The 17,765-nt window shown below is 55.4% G+C and overlaps 1 protein-coding gene across 1 annotated transcript in view; it reads left to right on the top strand.

Moving 5' to 3' along the window:
* Positions 1-6,051: 6,051 nt before the first annotated feature.
* Positions 6,052-17,765, top strand: part of NOTCH1 (notch receptor 1) — a 43,708-nt gene continuing 31,994 nt past the window's right edge. The window contains exons 1-2 of the mRNA XM_032708503.1: positions 6,052-6,185; positions 7,932-8,013. Of these exons, the coding sequence (XP_032564394.1) occupies positions 6,128-6,185; positions 7,932-8,013 (140 nt within the window). The 5' untranslated portion in view covers positions 6,052-6,127. The remainder of the gene's footprint in view (positions 6,186-7,931; positions 8,014-17,765) is intronic.

Here is a 17,765-nt window from a genome sequence, read left to right as displayed (position 1 = left end):
CCGGAGCTCCCAAGTCCCGAATCCCGTAGCTGTGAGAACAGAGCTGGCACTGAACTGCCCCTGAAACTACCTGCCGGCATCGGTGGCATCCCAGGACCCTGCAACCCAGGCCAGCGCTGCGAGAAGGGGCACGCCCGGGTCTCCGGGAGCGATGTCTCCCAGAAAACCTGCCCGAAACCCGCACGGAGCGAGTGTCCGCATGGCATGACGTCTTCCTTGAGCGTGTGCCCTGGGAGAGGCGAATCCCAGCAGTGGGGAGCCGGGTGAAACTGCGGGGATGCCAGCGTGACTCGGATGAGCTTGGCATTGCACGGCGGTCCAGAAATCCAGTATCAGGTTCATGCCCGGGCTTGTGCACAGAGATTCATGCTCGGGTTTTCACTGCTGTGAGCGATGATTTTCGATTATTTAATGTAGATATCAGGAGAGGTTTAATCCTGGCCCCTCCACACACTCCAGTGAGCGATTTGTTTAGTGAGATGATGCAAAGTGCCTCAGCGGGAAAAGGAGGAATGGAATAAAAAGCAAAGAAATGGAGGGTTTTGAAAGGAGATGCACATGAAACACAGGGTGCAAACATGTCCTGCATGTCCTCAGGGCTGGGGCAAGGCTGGGCTGGGGTCTTCACTTTGAGAGAGTTGGAGTCACCACCTGCCACGTGGGTGAGAGTTGGTGGGTGCAGAGCTATCCCCACCCCTGAGCTTGGTGTCTGTGACACCCTGAGGAATCACCCCTGTGAGAGACAGCACACAGGGTCTGCATCATCCAGGTGCAGGCAAGGACAAGAACAGCATGGAGGGAACAGGGACATGCACCAAAGGACAGGGGGACTGCATCTCCAGCAGCCCATATCGTAAGGACAAGCACATTGTCACTCACAGCCCCATAAACCCCATGAGCCTCTGTTTACACAACAGAGAATGTTTCAGTTGTTTTATGGAGGTGGAAAGGAACAACACAGGGGTTGGCAAGGCCAGGGTCGGGCTGAGTGACGCCTGCCCAGCACCTGCCTTCCCCTCACAGCCCATAAAGGTGTTTTATTTTAAATGTGACACAGATTTTACAGCGTAATAGAGCAGCAGCACCTTTCGCCCAGGTACAAATCTGCTCCTCCGGGACATCTCCTTGCCTGTTGCTAATCCCTGGGTGAGAGTTCCTGAGCTGACTTTACACACCGAGAAACGATGGCCAAGAGCAACCCTGCAATTAAAACCAGTTTCAGCAGCCCGCGAGGAGGAAAACCCCGCGGGTGCCAAGCCTGGCACAGCAGCCGTGCCAGGGCAGGGACACACATGGCACCGACTTCCACCCAGGGTAGTGAGGACTGAGTGTCCTCTGTCCTATCCCAACCCTGGACACCCTGATGGGACCAAATCCCACTGTGCTGCCAGGAGGAAAGTTGTCCTCTATGGCCAGGTGCTGCCAGAGGTGCTGCCATCACCCCTGCCAGGGGGATGGCAGAGTTGGCGTGATTTATCTTATGGCCATCCAGGCACAATCTTCTAGTCAGCTATTTAAGAAAAATAAGATTAAAAAAAAAAAATCAGGATTAGACCATTCTTGCAAATCCAGCCTCATTTTCCTGGTGCCCGGGAGAATCACAGCTTAATCCCATTATGGAGCAGCTTTGGGATAGTTTTACCTCGCAGACTCCAGGACCAGTGCATTTTTGTCTGCTCAGACTTTCCAGGATGCTCTACCCACTTTGATTCATGCTTAATTACTAAAAATTAGGCTTTTTCAGAGCAGGAGGGAGGGTGGGGGGTGCATGTACCAGCGTGAGGAGGGCTAACCCCCCATGCTGCTCCAAAACCCAGGTGGCAGAGCAATGCCAAGCCAAGCATGGCGGGGAAAGCAGGAGAGATCCAGTTTGATGTCTGCCTTATCAGTCTTATTTTTATTGCACTGAAGGTATAAGAGCAAAATATTGATTGTGATGATAAAGAGATGAAAGTGTCAAGAAGGAATAGGCACACAAGTTACTCAGGCGATTGGAAGCCGCGTTGGTTGTATTTAACAGGCATTTGCCATTAAAAAAAAAACGCCTGTTTTTATTTAAATAGCCTCGGGCAAATTTCTCACTAAACCAACTTTCCCACGCCAGCCCAGTGCTCTAACTCTGGTTTTTGGCAAATTTTTTCCTGAGCTGTCAAGGCAAAATATATATAAGAATGCTGGTCTCACTTAGGTTTTTTTCCAGCCCCTGGAGACATGAAAATAATTTACAGATGTGCATTACCTGTTTATATTTGTATTAAGTTTTGCTTAACGGACATAATTTTCTTAGCTTGCAGTAACAAAAAAATATTCCCAGAGTTTCACTCATTTAATTTTAACTTATTAAAACTTTTAAACATGTGTGGAGGTTTCATGTTTTTAAATCACTAATCACATGGACAGTTGCCAAGGTTTCTATTAAAGCCTTTCACAAACGCTATTTTTAAAAGGACCTAAAATCCCATTATTTTTAACCCCTGAAGACCACTCAGAGTAAAAAAGTTTCTTTGGATTTATGTCTTATCCACCTCTTATTGCAAAAAGATTTATGCTGAGCGCTGACTTCTGCCTTCCTCCCTTTTTAACTTTTCTTGGTAGGAGTCTCTGGAGGAGGTGTCCGGGAGAAGGAAACTTGAGGAGTTTCCCTGCAAGGATTTTGCTCCAGATCACCCAGTACCAGGAGAAGGATGGAACCAGATTAAGGCTGGATATCTCACAGCAGCGCCTGGCTGGAGGAGTCATCCTGAAGCCGAGACGTTCATGGAAAACCACAGAGGACCCTTTTACCTCCCCCAGGGCAAAGCCTTCCCCCAAGCAGAGCCCCAGCACTGCAGGGTCACAGAGCCCCCGGGTGATGGCAATAAATAGATGTATTTGACCTTCTGTGCTCAGGGGATGAGGCGACGCGGCTGCGCAGCCGCACGCCCGGGTCTGTCTGTGTTTATCCACAGCCGTGTCCCTGGACACACAGACCCTCCCAGCCACGGAGGAAAACCAGGGCCAGGGCTCGCTCATGGCTTCCCACGTGCTCTTTCAGCCCCAGGCCCGTGGGGGTCCAGCACTCCAAGAGCAGCCGGTGCCTGGGACACACAGTTATCCTTCCACATGGTCCTGCCACCACATCCCGCCACGCTGCGTGTCCACCAGCATCACCACCTCTCCATCCCCACGTGACACAGGCATGGCAGGGACCCCAACAGCCCCATGTCCCCAGGCATGCCCATGATAATCTAGTGGGGCAGGAGGATCTCTCCCCAGTTTCAGGGATCAAGCCTAGAGCACAGCTGAGCTGAACATGTGGTGCTTTCTGCACATGGGGAACAAGCCCGGGCAAAGCTACAGCCAGTATTTCCAGGCAGGTAGAGCTGAGATGCTCCCTGCTCCCTGGGCTCCGATGGGGAAGGAGAAAGGGAGAAGATGGAGAAAGACAGCAAAGTCTCCATCTCCAAGGATGCCCCAAGGGAGGAAGCCTCAGGCTGTCCTCGCTGCTGCCTCATCTCCCAGTGAGGCTGAAAATGGTGCCACAGTCATGGTGGCACAGCCAGGGTGGGGGCAGGGGCCACATCCTGCTGTCCAGCTGCTGCCACCCTACTCATGTCTGCAGGGAGGATAAAACAGAGGGACATTCACTTCCTGGAAGTGTCCAAGGCCAGGTTGGACAGGGCTTTGAGCAACCTGGTCTAGTGAAAGGTGTCCCTGCCCATGGCAGGGAACTGGATGAGCTTTAAGGTCTGTTCCAGCTCAAACCACTGCATAATTCCATTATTCCCTGCCAAGGGTAGAAAACGACAGTAGGAGAAGGGACATTACAGCCCCCTGTCCTTTACATCTCTTTATTTGTTCTTGAAACACATCAAAGGCCCAGCCTTGTCCCTTCTCTACTGTGACGGAGTGAGCCAAGTGACATGTCTGGAGTGAGCCAAGCAGCATCTCCCTGGGACAACTTCGGGTTTCAAACAGCTCTCGAGCTTCCAGTGGCACCCAAATCCCAAGTGGCACCATGCTCCACACAGAATCCCCACTTCCCAGCCTGGGTCAGGGCACTGTTTTAGAGCCCAAGTGAGGAGGAGCAGGGAAGGAGGGAGCCGCGGGAGCGAGGTACCGCTGCAGGGCTCGCGCCTTTGATCTGCTGAGCAGACTCTGCCCTTCGGTTTGTTTAATTGTTTCACACTTGCTCTGGAAATAGTTTACAGCAGGAAGCAGTGGGATAACAGCGGGGCTGGCATGGGATGGGATGAGCCTGGGGGGCTGGTGGAGAGGTGCCCTGTGATGAGAGACACAGATGACCACCATGTCACCTCCTTCCCGTTAACCCCTTGTTGACCCTCCCTCCTCTTCCTCTTTCCCAAGCTTTCAGCCAAAGGCTGGCAGCCATCCCTCCACGTCCCCCTGTTTGGGAGCTGTAAAAGAGCCATGGCCTCCAGCAGCTCAGAGGATCTCAGTGGGAGACCCAGGAGTCCAGTGGGATGTTGATACCCCTGTGCCTGGTTCAGCTGGTACCCCAGCTTTAATTCTCTGTGCTCCAAGTTTTTGCTCCCCACTGTTGCAGGCACCACGGCCTCGCTGAGCAGGGTTGGCTCCCACAACCCTGTGAGGAAGCATCAGTCACACAGGCTATTTCTGTTGGCAGTGCTCTCTGGGAAGAGCCCTGAGCACCCTCCTGCAGCCACAGCTTGTGGGTAATACCCACAAACAGGTTAAGGGCTTCAACCTGTCCTGGGCTCAGTGCCTGGCTGGATTTCAGGTGGGACATTCCCATGCCCTAGAACAAGTTGCTTGGTTTGCAATCTTGACTGCAGCACAGAGACAGCTGGGGCAGGAGCAGGGCTCTGGGGGCACAGGGATGAGGGCACAGAGGCCCCCCCTGGCACTGCTGCACGCACAGGATGCCTGCACACATCTGGGGGTTGTGGGGCTGCCTCTGGGTTTGGCTTCCCTGCTTCTCCCAGTGTGTTTGTTTATTTGTGGATGCGGTGCATGGGGCTGGCCAGGCTCTGCCTGCGAGTTCATGAGTTCACAGCACAAAACAAACAACATCCGACCCAGCTCCGTGCACGCTGCCTGCACGGATCAGGAAGATGGGTGGGAAATGGCTCTGTGTACCTGTGTGCACCTGCGTCCTGCTGCAGGTCAGAAGGTGAATCCCACCCCCTGCTTCCCAGTGCAGGACCCTATGACCCCCAGGCGATGCTCAGCCCAAGCCCTGGTCCCCTGGTACAAACAAACACCCCCATTCCCGTGTGTCCCATGCTTTGGGTGCCCAGAGCCCCTGCTCGGACACGCCGTGGGGACCTGGGTGCTCCTGTGGTCACTGAGTGGGCACTCTGGCCCCAGGGGCTGTGCAGGGGCTGGGGGGGCTGTACTGGGGGGCTGTGCAGGGGCTTCACTGGGACCATGGGGGAACTGCACTGGGATTATGGGGACAGCTGCATCGAGGGTGGGGTGAGAGCTGAACTGGGGATGTCCAGGGGCTGCACTGGAACTGTGTGAAGGCTGCTTGGGGGAATCTGCATGGAGGTGCCCGAGGCTGCTCTGGGGCTCTGCTCATCGGAATGCTGTGCTGGGGCTGAATCGCGGGCTTGAAGGGATTACACGGGGGGTTGCACCGTGGGTGTCCAGAGTTGCCCGGGGGGGTCTGCACCAGGGGTATCCGCTGGCGGCATCAGGGGTGTCTGGTGGCCGCATACAGGGGTCTGCACTGGAGGTGCCTGGTGCCTGTATGGAAGGAAGGGGCTATCCCCGGGCTGCCCACGGGGGCCGCGCGGACCCCCCAGCCCCGCTCCCGTCCCACTCCGCGATCCTCGGTGGCGGGAAGGGGGGGTCCCAGCGGCGGCCCCCGAGGCTGGGCAGGGAGGAGCGTCTCGCCCGTGCCGTCCCATCCCCTCCCGTCCCGCCGCGCCCGGCCCGCCCCGCACCGTCCCGTCCCGCCCCCCGCCGCCCGGCCCGGCCCGCCGGGGCTGAGCAGCCGCGGGAGGCGCCGCGTTCGGAGTCGCTGCGCTCGGGCGCGCTGTGTTTGGGGCTCCCGGCGGGGCGGCGCGGACCCGCACCCGCACCGGCTCGGCTCGGCTCGGCTCGGCTCGGCCGAGGCCCCGCGGATCTATGCGGCTGTGAGCGGCGGGAGCAGAGCGGGATGGAGCGGCTCCTGGCGCCCGGCCTCCTGGTGCTCCTGCTGCCCGCCCTGACGCGAGGTGAGGGCCGCCGCCGAGGCGGGCCCCGCACCGGCCGCCCCGCAGGAAGTTTGCCGGGAGCGGGGCCGGGCGCGGCGGGAGCCCCGGGCACGGCGGGGCACGGCGGGCACCGGAGCACGGCGCCGCCGGGGGGTCCGGGCCGGGAGATTCCCGTGGGAACCGGGACTTGGCTGCTGCGGCGGGATCGGAGCGCGGCGCTCTCGGTGGGGGGGTCCGGGACGCGGCTCCTCGTGGGAACCGGGGCTCGGTACCGCGGGATGCGCGGGGACCGCGCTCGGCTCTTGCGGGAGGACCGGAGCTCGGCGCCGCCGGGAGAAGCGGGGCCGGCACCGTGGAGGGACCGAGGGGCTGAGCCCCGCGGGGGTGGCTGGAGCTCGGCGGCGCCGGGGGAGCCGCGGCCGGAACCGTGGGGGGGAGCGGGGCTGAGCCTCGCGGCGGCGGCCGGGGCTCGGTGCCCCGAAGGAGGCGCCCGGGGCTCGGTGCCCCCCGAAGGAGGCGCCCGGGGCCGCCGCGAACCGGAGCTCGGTGCCGGGGGCTGCCGCGGGGAGCGGCGCTCGCTGCCGTCGGGGGAGCGGAGCTCGGTACCGGGGGGCGCCGGAGAACCGGGGCTCGGCCCGGCGGAGGGGCGCGCGGGGTTAGGGCGCTCCTGCTGTTGTTCTGCGAGAGCTTTTGACCGTTTTGCAAATTTTTCTCGGTTTCCTGTTTCTTGAAAGTCAGTCGAGGCCCCCCGGGGCCCCCCCCCTGTAGCTCCCCCCTCCCGGGGCGGGACCGGGAGCTTCGCCGCAAAGCGCTGCGAGACCGTCGGGGGTGGCGGGTTTGGGGCCGGGAAAAAGAGCCCCAAAAGCGGACGGCGCTGCGGGACAGAGGGGCCGGAGCCCTGCGGTGCTCCCCACGTCCCGGGGCCGAGCTAGCAGCCTGCTCCGGCGAGCCCTGGGAGGGTTTTGGGGAGTGGAGGCAGCGGGGCTGCCCTCATCCCACAACGTAGCTGGCAGCCCTCGGAGGCAAAGTTTGCAGGAAGTTGTGCCTGACCGGAGTGGTCCCCAACACCCCACGGGGACACGTGGGGCTGGGGCCAGAGCCCCGGCGGGGTGTTCCTGGGGTGCGTGGGCTCGGTGCCCATCCAGGGCACGGTTTTGGTTGTGGTGGTGACAGTGCAAAGCTGAAATGGCTCAATGTGAAACTGCCCCGGCTGCACACGCGTGTCACAGAACCAGTTACCGTGAAGAGCGAGCGGGGCAGAGAAGGGGAAGAGCGAGCCGGGGTGGAAATCGGAAGCGATTCTGGTACTTTCAGCGAGTTGCTGTGGTAACTCTGCAGAATTTGACTCTGAGGGCCAGACAATGAAACCTGTACTCACAGCAAGTTATGACGGGCGACTCATTTCGTTACCGAGTTCGTGGTAACTCATGGGCCCTGGGGCAGATGGTTTTTCCCAAATGGCATTTGTCACTCAAGGGCCTAATCTGGGGTTTCGCTCTGTCAGTCCTCCTGCTGGAGGAGCAGGCACAGCCTACCCTCGAGCCCACCCTGAGTTTATTTTTAGGCGAGCCTCTCAGAGTTGAGGCCACGCGGTCCCTGCCTACCCCCATCACCCTGCGGGTGGGGGCTGCTGGGTGCTGTACCCCCACCTCACCAGGCTGCACAGGTGCAGGGCGCTCTGGGGGTCTCAGCAAGCCCGTCCCCAGTCTGGGTGACTGCTGCCACCCAGGACCTGTGCTGTGGCTAACGCTGTCCCTCTGTTTGCAGGTTTACGGTGCACGCAGCTCGCCGAATCCTGCCTCAACGGGGGCAAGTGTGAAACTTTTCCCAACGGGACGGAGGTGTGCCAGTAAGTATGGAGGAGCCAGAGGATTTTCATCTCCCCCGACCAAAGTATTGACATGCATGTTGACTTTGCTTTGAAGGCTCTGGATTTAATAGGGCAAGATGCATTTTCTTTCCTTGAGTGGCAAGAATAACCTGCTTGTGTAGGAGTCACCGCGAGTTTGGCAGGATTGGGCTTTGTTCCTAGCTGGGTGGAAAAACATGGGCAAAGGGCCATGTTTTGCTGGTGTTAACCTATGCAGACTGCCCTGCTGATGGAGCAGGAGGTAGGGCCAGCCTGTGGCGCTTGTTGGACCGTCGGGCGTGGAGGGAGGCTGTCTGTCTGTCTGTCTTCCAGCTACTCCCTCCTGGCCCTGAAGCATTGCCTTTCAGCCCCTTGCAGTTTGTGGGGTGACCAGTACATCTCCAATAAACACTCAAGAGAGGTTTCATGGCGTGGCTCTGGCTGCTGGAGCTGCCCCAATGATGTCCACGTCCATCCCCAGGGGAGCAGGGCCACCTCCTCCTGCAGCCCCGCCAGCGCTGGTGCCAAGCTGTGGTCTAGCCTGGTGTTCCTGGCGGGACCTGGCACCCAGGCCGGGGCTTTCTCCAAGCTGATTGTGGGGAAACGGATGTGTAAAGCGTTGGGACTCTTTGAAGGACCAACCGACCCACCGCAGCGATGGCCGATTCACTCCAGGCTCCCAGGGAACAATAACCAAGAGAAATGAATAAGACTCCAGCTCCCTTTTAAAAAGTATTCCATAAAAGAAATGTGAATGGGCAAGGCTCTGTTTTCCGGCCAGATTTCCCCTCTGCCTGTTGAACGTGGCCCGAGCTGAGAGCAGGCAGGGAGACGTTCCCACCCACCCCATATTTCCAGATAGGAAGTCCTCGGCGGAGGAACCTGAAGGCATTTCCAATCCCAACCTGTTGAATGGCAGTTTCCCTTGACAATGTGTGTTGCTTTTTTGCAAATCCGCCTGGGTGCCGTTACTCTGCCCAGTAGCCGGGCACCTCCCGCCCCCTTCTCCAAGCTGAGCCCCCCAACCCTTTGGTGCAAATAAATCAGCAAATCAATCAGGCACATGAGCAATTTAATGGACAAAGGCTGGGTCCCTTTGTGAGCCACTAATGAATGCACGCCACTTTTTTTTGCACAGAAGCCCTTACCAACGCTTGACGCTCTAAATCTTGTTTTCTTTCATTCAAAGAGCGACAGCTGGGATTCGGTCGAAATTCGGCAGCTATTGTTAAGGGAGGCAGATTAATGCTGTGTGACTAATCATGTATGGCTTCCCAGAATGCCCAACCCTCCACCCCCTCCCCAACCTTACACCCCTCCTTTTCCTTGTGGTCATTCTTTCCTTTTTTCCTTAAGTCTCTGCAACTCCTGATTTACATTTCATGTGCAGATGGTGATGGAATCTAATTAGATCTGATGTGTGCGAGCTCTATTTGGAGAAGCCGCCGAAGTGGGCTTGGGGTGGGGATTTTTTAAGAGAAAAAGTTAACTTTATACAACTTCTTGCTTGCTGGCTGTGAATAATTGCCTCTCTCTTGGCTTCGTGACTGTGTATGAGTTATTTTTGCAGGAGCCCAAGGTGTGTGTGCTCGGTGTGTTAAAGCTCCTGTCCTGTGCAGGGCGATGGGGGTAGATATTAGAGGTACAGCCAGGCTAGAGGAGGTGCAACTTCCCAAGTTATCTGATAGCAACTCGCAAAACCCTGGTTTTTCACTTGTTTGAATATCTCTTTACGAGGAGTTTTGCTTCCAAGCTCCTTAAACAAAGCAGAGCCAAGAGCACAGATACCAGACGCAGAAAAGCTTGGCACTGCCCTTTGGCGCCTGCGTGAAATGCACCATTTTGGCTGCTGGCCACATCTCTGCTCGGCCTGGCACTTAACAAAGTTTGGCCATAAAGCCCCATTGTGCTGCCCCCACAAATCCAATTAGAAAGTGGAGTGAAATAAATAGCGTACGAGGGAGACGCTACTCCAGTGGATGAGTGTCCCAGTGCTTGTGGCGGGACAGAGCTCGTTGGGTTACGTGGAGACGACTCTGATAACTCCAAACCCGGGTTATCAGCCCTGTTACGGAAAGGGGATCGCCGGTGTGAGACAAGGAGCTTTCTCTGCCTCTAGTATTTTACAGGGGTGGTTTGTAAAGCTCCAGGTGCCTTATCTTGCTTGTCCCTTTGCCAGGCAGTGCGGGGCACGCAGGGCTTTGACTGAATGGAGGGGACTGAGCGTTGGATCGGCTGGAGGGCTCGCGACAGAAGCGCCCTAATTAAGCTGCTTTGGAGCTGTTTTCCATCTTGGCAGGGTTGTCCGGGTCTTCCAGTGCTGGAAGAGTAGCAGCAGCAGAGTTTCCTGTGTCTTGCACAAACCCCAGCTGAAGGCACGGGGTGTTTCTGTCCCAGAGCTGGAGCTTTAAAAGGTCCGGTCTGGAGCTGGTGGCTGCTGTGGGGTTTGACGTGAGGTTTCGTGGCACTGGGGAGCTGTGGCATTCCAGAAAAGACACTTGCCTTTGGCTAAGGCATTTTCCCAGACAAAATGAGAAGGTTTTTCCAAGAGGCAGTTTTGACTTCTAGTGATAGCTCCTAATTAGACTGTTGGATAACTCTAGTTTTGACTGGCATCCCTGCAAATGAGTCGGGCTGATTTTAGCTCGCTGTGCCATGTGACATTTATTCCCAGGACCTCCCTTGCTCCGCTAGTTAAAAGCAGATGGAATGAAAGAGGGCTGAGTTTCCAGCCTCTCATCATTAAAGTCAGAGGAGCTGTGCCTGGGTTGTCATCCTCTTGCCCAGAGAAGCAAATGAGACGGCAAAGGGAAGGAATAAGTTAAATTAATCACTAGGTTTGTGCTGAAAAGGGGGAAAAGTCGGTTTGCTAAAGTACTTCCTCTGTTTATGAATCAGTGTGGTGTTGTAGTTCAGCCAGGGCAATGGCTCCTGAGCTGGTGCCCGTTGCCACCACCAGCTTCCACGGGCAGCGGGCCAGAAACACGGGAAGAAATATTCAAAGGGGGACCATAGCGGGAAGAGATGATTATTTTAGCTCAAAACTCTTTCAGGAGACAACCAGGAAGGCAGAGGAGTGATGTGAGCCCCGCAAGTCTCTGTACCCTTCAAGTTATTCAACTGCTCAGTCATTGTTATCTCATTGTAAAGGGCGGAAGTTTCCTTCTGGTTTGGTTTTTCTCATGTGCTTTAACCCAACGTTATTTCCATGAAATAATAACAAAGAAAAAATGCAGTCTCGGTGCTGGAGAGGAAGAGGGTGGAGTGTTGAACAATCAACCAGAGGAAGCCCTTAAAGAACTAGAGGAGCAGTGATTCAGCCATGTTGAGAACTCTTGGTGGCTCTTTCAAGTCTGATCTCATTCTCGGAAAGAACAAGGTGGAAATGGGTAAGAGGGGAGATTAAAAATACATAAGTGTCACCTGTTGTGAATTCCAGTGGAAAAGAAACTTAGCTGAGAAGCCCAGCTGGTGAGGTCATTGGGACAGCAGCAGGGATTTTAGCTCTTTTAGAAAAGAATCTGTTTACACCTCTCCTCTCTGCAAGGTGTCTCGATGGCTATCAGTTGTCTCAGGTGGTCCTACTCTCTCCTGTTCACTTGCCTCGGGATTTTATTGCTTGAGCTGAGGTTTTTCGCTTGATTTTTCTCATGGCTTGGATGGTTGGGATGGGCAGAGGGTTGTACTGCGTGGCCAGCGTGGGTCACGTTCAAGAGATGTCTCAGTGGCTCCCTCAGCAGTCCCTGCAGCACAGAGATGAGTAGGAGAGATGGGGTGCTGCCTGCTGGGATAAATTTGCTCAGGGATGCAGGGGGGATGCAGTGCTCACGGTGGCCATCATCACCAGACATCAGAGGGGCTGCTTCCTGCTGTTTACTCACAGCTGTTAGATGTGTGACCCCAGAGCAGCTTGCCTTGGAAGGGACATTTAAAGGTCACCTGGTCCAGCCCCCCTGCAATGAGCAGGGTCATCTTCAATCTTCATGATGTGATGCAGTGCACGGGGCTCTGCTCCGTGGGCAGCTTCTGGAGGTCTCTCACTTTGTTGTATGGGGTATGTTTTAATCCACCAAAATCTGTTCCACCTGAACCCCCCAACTCGCTGTCTTCCTCCCTGCTGGCAGCCACAACACGTCCATTTGTTCCAGCTGATTCTGCATCCCTGGCCTCACCTCCCAGGCTGTTATGGTTTATTGTATGTAGCATGAGGGTGACACGTATAAGTCACTGCAAGACCAGGCTATGCACCAATTAAGGGCTCGGACAACATAATCAGGAAGCAGTTAGCAAGTTTTAAAATAACATTGTTTGGAAATTAACCTGCTTTTTCCAGGCCTGGAGGTGTGGTGAGCCTGGTTTTTGCTCGTGTTGGTAGGTGTCCCAAGTGGTAACGGCGTGTGTACATGAGTGGAATGTGAAATTTATAGAGCATCAGTGTGTTTAACGAGGGAGTAGCCTCGGGGTGCAGTCAGGGAGAGCTGGTACACTCTGGATCTGGATGGAGACTTCTCTGTGGTTAACATGCTGCCAAACTCCAGGTGAAGGTTTTAGACCATGTATTGGGGCTGTGGAGTGGAAGAACCTCTCTGTCTTGGAAATCAGGCCTGCGGTGGGATCTCAGTTGAATCCTGCCTCCATCTCAGCAGCCAAAAAGGTGTTCAGGGTCCACCTGCTCCACTCAGGCTGTGTCCAGTCATCCCTGAGGACTGCCCAGCTCCTGCTGCCACCTGGGATGAGGCAGCACCATGGGGACTTAGGCTGCTCACTCACTGCTCCCCAGGCTGGTCCTGGGCTGTTCCTGCAGCTCTTTGCTTTGGGGTCCAGGGTTAGAAAGTCCATCAGGCCAGAGAGGTGATGGTTTGGGGTGATTCCAGATGCTTCTTGAATGGTGTTTTTATCTCATTAGAAGCCCTTGGCACATGGTGCTGAGCCCCAGTGCCTGAAGGATTGTGCTGCAGCCACTCAGCCCAGCAGCTGTGCCCAAATCCTGCCAATCCCTGATGCTGTCTTGCTGCATGGTACCCTTAAGAGCCCAGGATTTGCTGTGGGGAGAAGGCATCTCAGCTTTCCCAGACCATCTGTCCTGGAAGGGCACCATCCTGCAGTGCTGGGCTCCTTGGGGTTGGCCCGGAGAGGTGCTAGCAGCAGCAGGTTGGTGTTACTCCCATCTCAGAGACTGTAAGCCCTTGGTGTTGTGTTGGGTGCTCACCAGCCCAGGACTGTGCTCACACTTTGGTGTGGGGTAAAACTGCAGCTACTGGCATCAGCCAAAGATCTGGAATAAGCATAGAAATGCTGCTCTGGTGTTGAGGGGGAATGTTGCATCCTTGATTCCTGGGTATCTGGATGTGGAGGCACCCAGGAGCAGAGAGGTGTAAGGGTCAGGCCGTCCCTTGGCACCCCTGGCATTCTCAGGGTCTGATCAGGGTCACAGAGTTGGGGGCTGAAGGGCTTTGGAAGCTCCGTTGGATTTCATATCACAACTCTCTTTGCACGTCTGTTGTGTGCAATGTTGGGATGTCTTGGCAGCACCTGCTGTGTCTCAGTGACACCAAACCCCATGGCAGCTCCCATCTGCCTGCCTGGAGAGCCCCAGGACAGTTAGAGATGCCCAGCTGGTAACACCCCAGTGTTTAACATCTGGCTCCTGCTGGTGGAGCAGCTCAGTGCTGCTTCCAGGTGACCATCTGGCCAGGGGTGAAGGTGCCTGTTCACACCTGCACACCCATGTGTAGACTCTGCCTTCCTCAGAGTGTGGTAGCACCCAGACTCGTTGCAGCATCTCTGTCTACAGCTCTAGTGCTTGTCCTGTGGGTCAGGTCCTCTCCTCTCACCCCCTCATGCTGGCAGGTACCCCATGGGCAGGGGTCTGCTTTATGGGAGGGGGTTGGGGTTCCTACATACCTCCAGCAAGGTGTGCTTAGTGCCTCAGTTTCCCTCCATTTGCAGTTGGTTACTTGAACATCAAAACCTCTCAGTGCAAGAAGGAGAAGCACAGCCTGCCAGCTGCATCCTGGTTCAGGGAGGTGAATTAGGTGAGAATTGTGGAATGGTTTGGGTTGGAAGGGACCTCAAAGACCATCTTGTTCCAACTCCCTGCCATGGGCAAGGACCTTTTTCACTAGGCCAGGTTGCTCTAAGCCCCATCCACCTGGCCTTGGACACTTCCAGCGATGGGGCAGCCACAGCTTCTCTGGGCAACCTGCTGATGATTGTGTTTCCCATTGGTAAATGTGGTGCTTGGTGTGAGAGAGACAGGAGTAAAGCCTGGGTGAGGTGTTGGGGATGGGGGGGAGATGTTTGGCTGGGCCATATGGAGAGCTCTGCCCCCCAGAATAGAATATTTACAGTTGGAAGGGACCTACAATGGCCATCAGCTGATGGGGCAGCAATCGTGCCCGCTCCTTTTCATGCAGTGGGGTTTCTGCCGTGTCCAACTTTGGTGTCTGTTGGGAATCATAGAATCACAGAACATCCTGAGTTGGAAAGGACCCACAAGGATCACTGAGTCCAACTCCTGGCCCTGCTCAGAACAGCCCCAGCCTCCCCCCATGTGGCCTGGGACAGGGTGGTGGTGAGAAGCGAGCGGTGCGCGCTCGGGGTGTGCCTCCCTGGCACAGCAGTAATTAATGTCTGCTTTAAGCTTTCACCCGTCACGTCCTCCCCTTCCCCCCATGGCAGCCTGGAGTTAATATTGGAAAAGCCAGTTAAACAGTTAATGTTTAGGCCCTGGTTATTAGGCTCTTGCACATTTCCAGCAAAGGGAGCCGAGCTGCATTTTAATGGGAAACTTTCATGCTCAGTCAAGTTGCAAAAATTTATTTGCGCAGGAGTCATTTTCTTTTAACAAGTTTTCACCCTAATTCCCTTCCCCAAAATCTGAATTTAATGGTATTTATATGGGAAATGGATTTATTAAGTTTTAATGATGCTATAACATTGCCCTTATTTAATAGAAGGGGCACCCTGCAGGCAAGTGGCCCGGTGGTGGGGTGGGGTGGGAGGGCTGGGTGCTGGAGGGGCACCCATGGGCTGGGCAGCCTGTTGCTTTGAGCTTGATCTGAAGTCAGTGTAGCTGAGATTGGCAGTGCCAGGTTTGCTTGGACCTCCTGAGCTGTGCAGGATCAGTCCCTGGCTGTTGCGAGGGCTGAGCCTTGTGTCCAGCTGCCAGTTCTTCCTGATCCTCCCCTGTGGCTCCTGGTGTGATGTGGCACTACCTGTGTCTGCCACAGCTGTCCCCGAGAGAAGCACGGAAAGGAGCCTTTGGCACTGGGACTCTTGGCTTTGTCAGCTGCTCTGTCCCATGCCCCCTTGCTGAGAGAGCTGGTGTCAGCAGGGTGATGGAACCCCAGGACCACACTCTCCCTGCTGGCATCACTGCCTGGGGGTTGAGCATTTGTGAGTGTCCAGTGGTTTATTTTAAGATGGAAATTTTCTGCTGTTGATGAGCAGCCATGGAGGAGATCGTGCCCCAGTGTTCCCACCCCACCAGTGCATCCTTGCACGGGGGATCGGAAGGACACCCCCCCGAAGGCACTCGTGGGTGGTTAACCCATCGGATGGCTCCTCTTGAGCAGGTGGAGGAATGTGGCTGTCCACAGTGGGATGTGCCACACCATCAGCTCCCAGTTCCCGCCCTCACACCCGCTGCCCGACTTTGGGGCGGGCTGGGAGAGTGACCCCGCGGGGGAGCAGCCCAGGAGGAGGGGGGGGCCTCTCCCTGGCCCCCAGCCCCTATTAAAATGTTAGACACAGACCTCCAAGTCAAAAGGCAGGGCGACAGACGGCCCTTTCACAGGGCCTGCTGCTCCCCACAAAAGGGGGGTTTCCAGGGGAGGGGGGCAGGAATGCAGGCTGCGGCCGGAGGGCAGAGCCGCCACCATTGTCCCTGCTCCCTCGGCGAGGGCGTCATGTTGACACAGGGATTTCTGCCGGCAAAAGGTGTCGGAGGCAGAGTCTTCCCTCCCTCCCTCGCCGTTTCCTTGGTTAAACTCAGCGGCAACAGAAATCCTGGGATACAGATCCCGGGAGCTGATACCCGTCTGCTCAGTGATGCTTTACATCCCTCAGCACATGGTTTCCTAGTGGGCAAGGGTTTTGTTGCTCGTAACAATTTTTGGGAGCTTTGCTTGCAAGGGGAAACCAGCAGCTTTGTGACCATGAGCTTGGGGGGGGAGCTGGATCCGTCACTGTCTGGCCATTGCCACCTTTGCCCACTCCCCATCTCACTGAAACATCCCCGGCAGGAATTTCTCTGGCTTTCGGTTGGGTTTGTGCCGCAGGGACACCCGTGTGCTCTGCTAAACCCCCCTCTCCTCTTTGTTTATAAATATTGGAGCTAAATTTAGCTTGTTTAAACTTTTGGTGGCTGTTCAGATCCTAATCGTAGGTTTTATGTTCGGGATTAGAAGAGTGGGATGGTGGGGTCACGCGTGGGAGTTTTCCATATTTGGCTCTCGGGCTGCGCGGTGTTTAACCAAGACTTGGTTCGAGGGGGAAAGGGGAAAAAAAGAGAGTTCATCATTTCCTTAGAGAGGTGTGACACCAGTGCCAGAGCTCTGGGAGCACAGCACTGTGAATTCACCCTGCACAGGCAGCAAGTGTGGACAGCACTGGGTCCAAAGTGGGGGAAAATGGGCATTTACCCCAAAAGGGATAGGGAAGGGAGAGTGGCCCTGGGCACCAGCAGTGCTGGGCTGGCGGGCAGCCTGGGGAGGTGGAAATTCCTCACCTCCCCCAAATTCTGACTTTTCCTTCTGCTGGCTCAAAGAATGAAGTGTTTTCAAAGGGGAGAAGTTTACAAATGAGAAACCAGAGCAGGGAGCAGTTGCAGGGAGTGCTCTCAGATGCCAGAGGTCCCAGCAGAGGAGGAAAAGAGCTGGGTGCCATACTGGTGTTTGATGGGCACACTGGGCACCATCGACACTTGTTGGAGAACCTGCCCCAGGAAAGCCACCCCTGTCCCGTGGGTGGGTGGTGGGATCATGTGCTGGCCTCAGCCCGGGCTGTGTTCCCTGGGGATCCTCTGCTGGAAGCACATCCTTCATGGTCACCCCGTAAATGGGCTCCTCCAAGAGAAGGAGCAGGGGCTGGGATGAGCGGAGTGAGCCGAGCTCCCACAAACAATGGGGCCGTGCAGCTTTACACCGGGAGAGGATATAAAAAACATCAACTGGGGAAAACAAATATTTCATAGCAGCCATTGTTGAGGGTGGGAATGAGGGCGAGTTTTGTCTTGGGCTCTTCCTTCGACATCTTTCATGTTTATTGTGAATGAAGCTCCATTGAAAGGCAGCTCCTTCCCAGGTAGCCAGTTACCACCCGGTGAATAGCCTGGCCACTCTGCTTAGTAATGGGATTATATTGTTTTTCATTACAATGGGAACTTTGATTCCCAAACTATCCTGACTAATGTCTGCTTAAGAAACAAAGCCATTTTTTTCCCTCTCTCTTCAAGCTTGTAGGAGGAACTGGGCTGTAGCACTGTTTTTCCCCACTCCTGTCCATGAGCGTATCCAGGTTTGGGAATTCCTTTAGTTTCTCTCCAGATGAAAGTCTGGATCTTAAAATCTCAATTAGATGGCTTGGGCTAGGTCAAAAATGAAATGGAACAAGAAAAAAAAAAACACATCAAAGACTTGGGATTGCAGTTTGCTTTTTTAATTAAACAAGAGTGGAGATCTGCTCCTGCTTTATTAACCTGATGTCACTTGGAGTAACCTGCTGCTTTGCCAACCACCTACCTGTGTGAA

This window comes from Chiroxiphia lanceolata, chromosome 21 (genome assembly GCF_009829145.1).
Source record: "Chiroxiphia lanceolata isolate bChiLan1 chromosome 21, bChiLan1.pri, whole genome shotgun sequence".
Taxonomy (NCBI): domain Eukaryota; kingdom Metazoa; phylum Chordata; class Aves; order Passeriformes; family Pipridae; genus Chiroxiphia; species Chiroxiphia lanceolata.
This window is presented reverse-complemented; position numbering and strand designations above follow the sequence as displayed.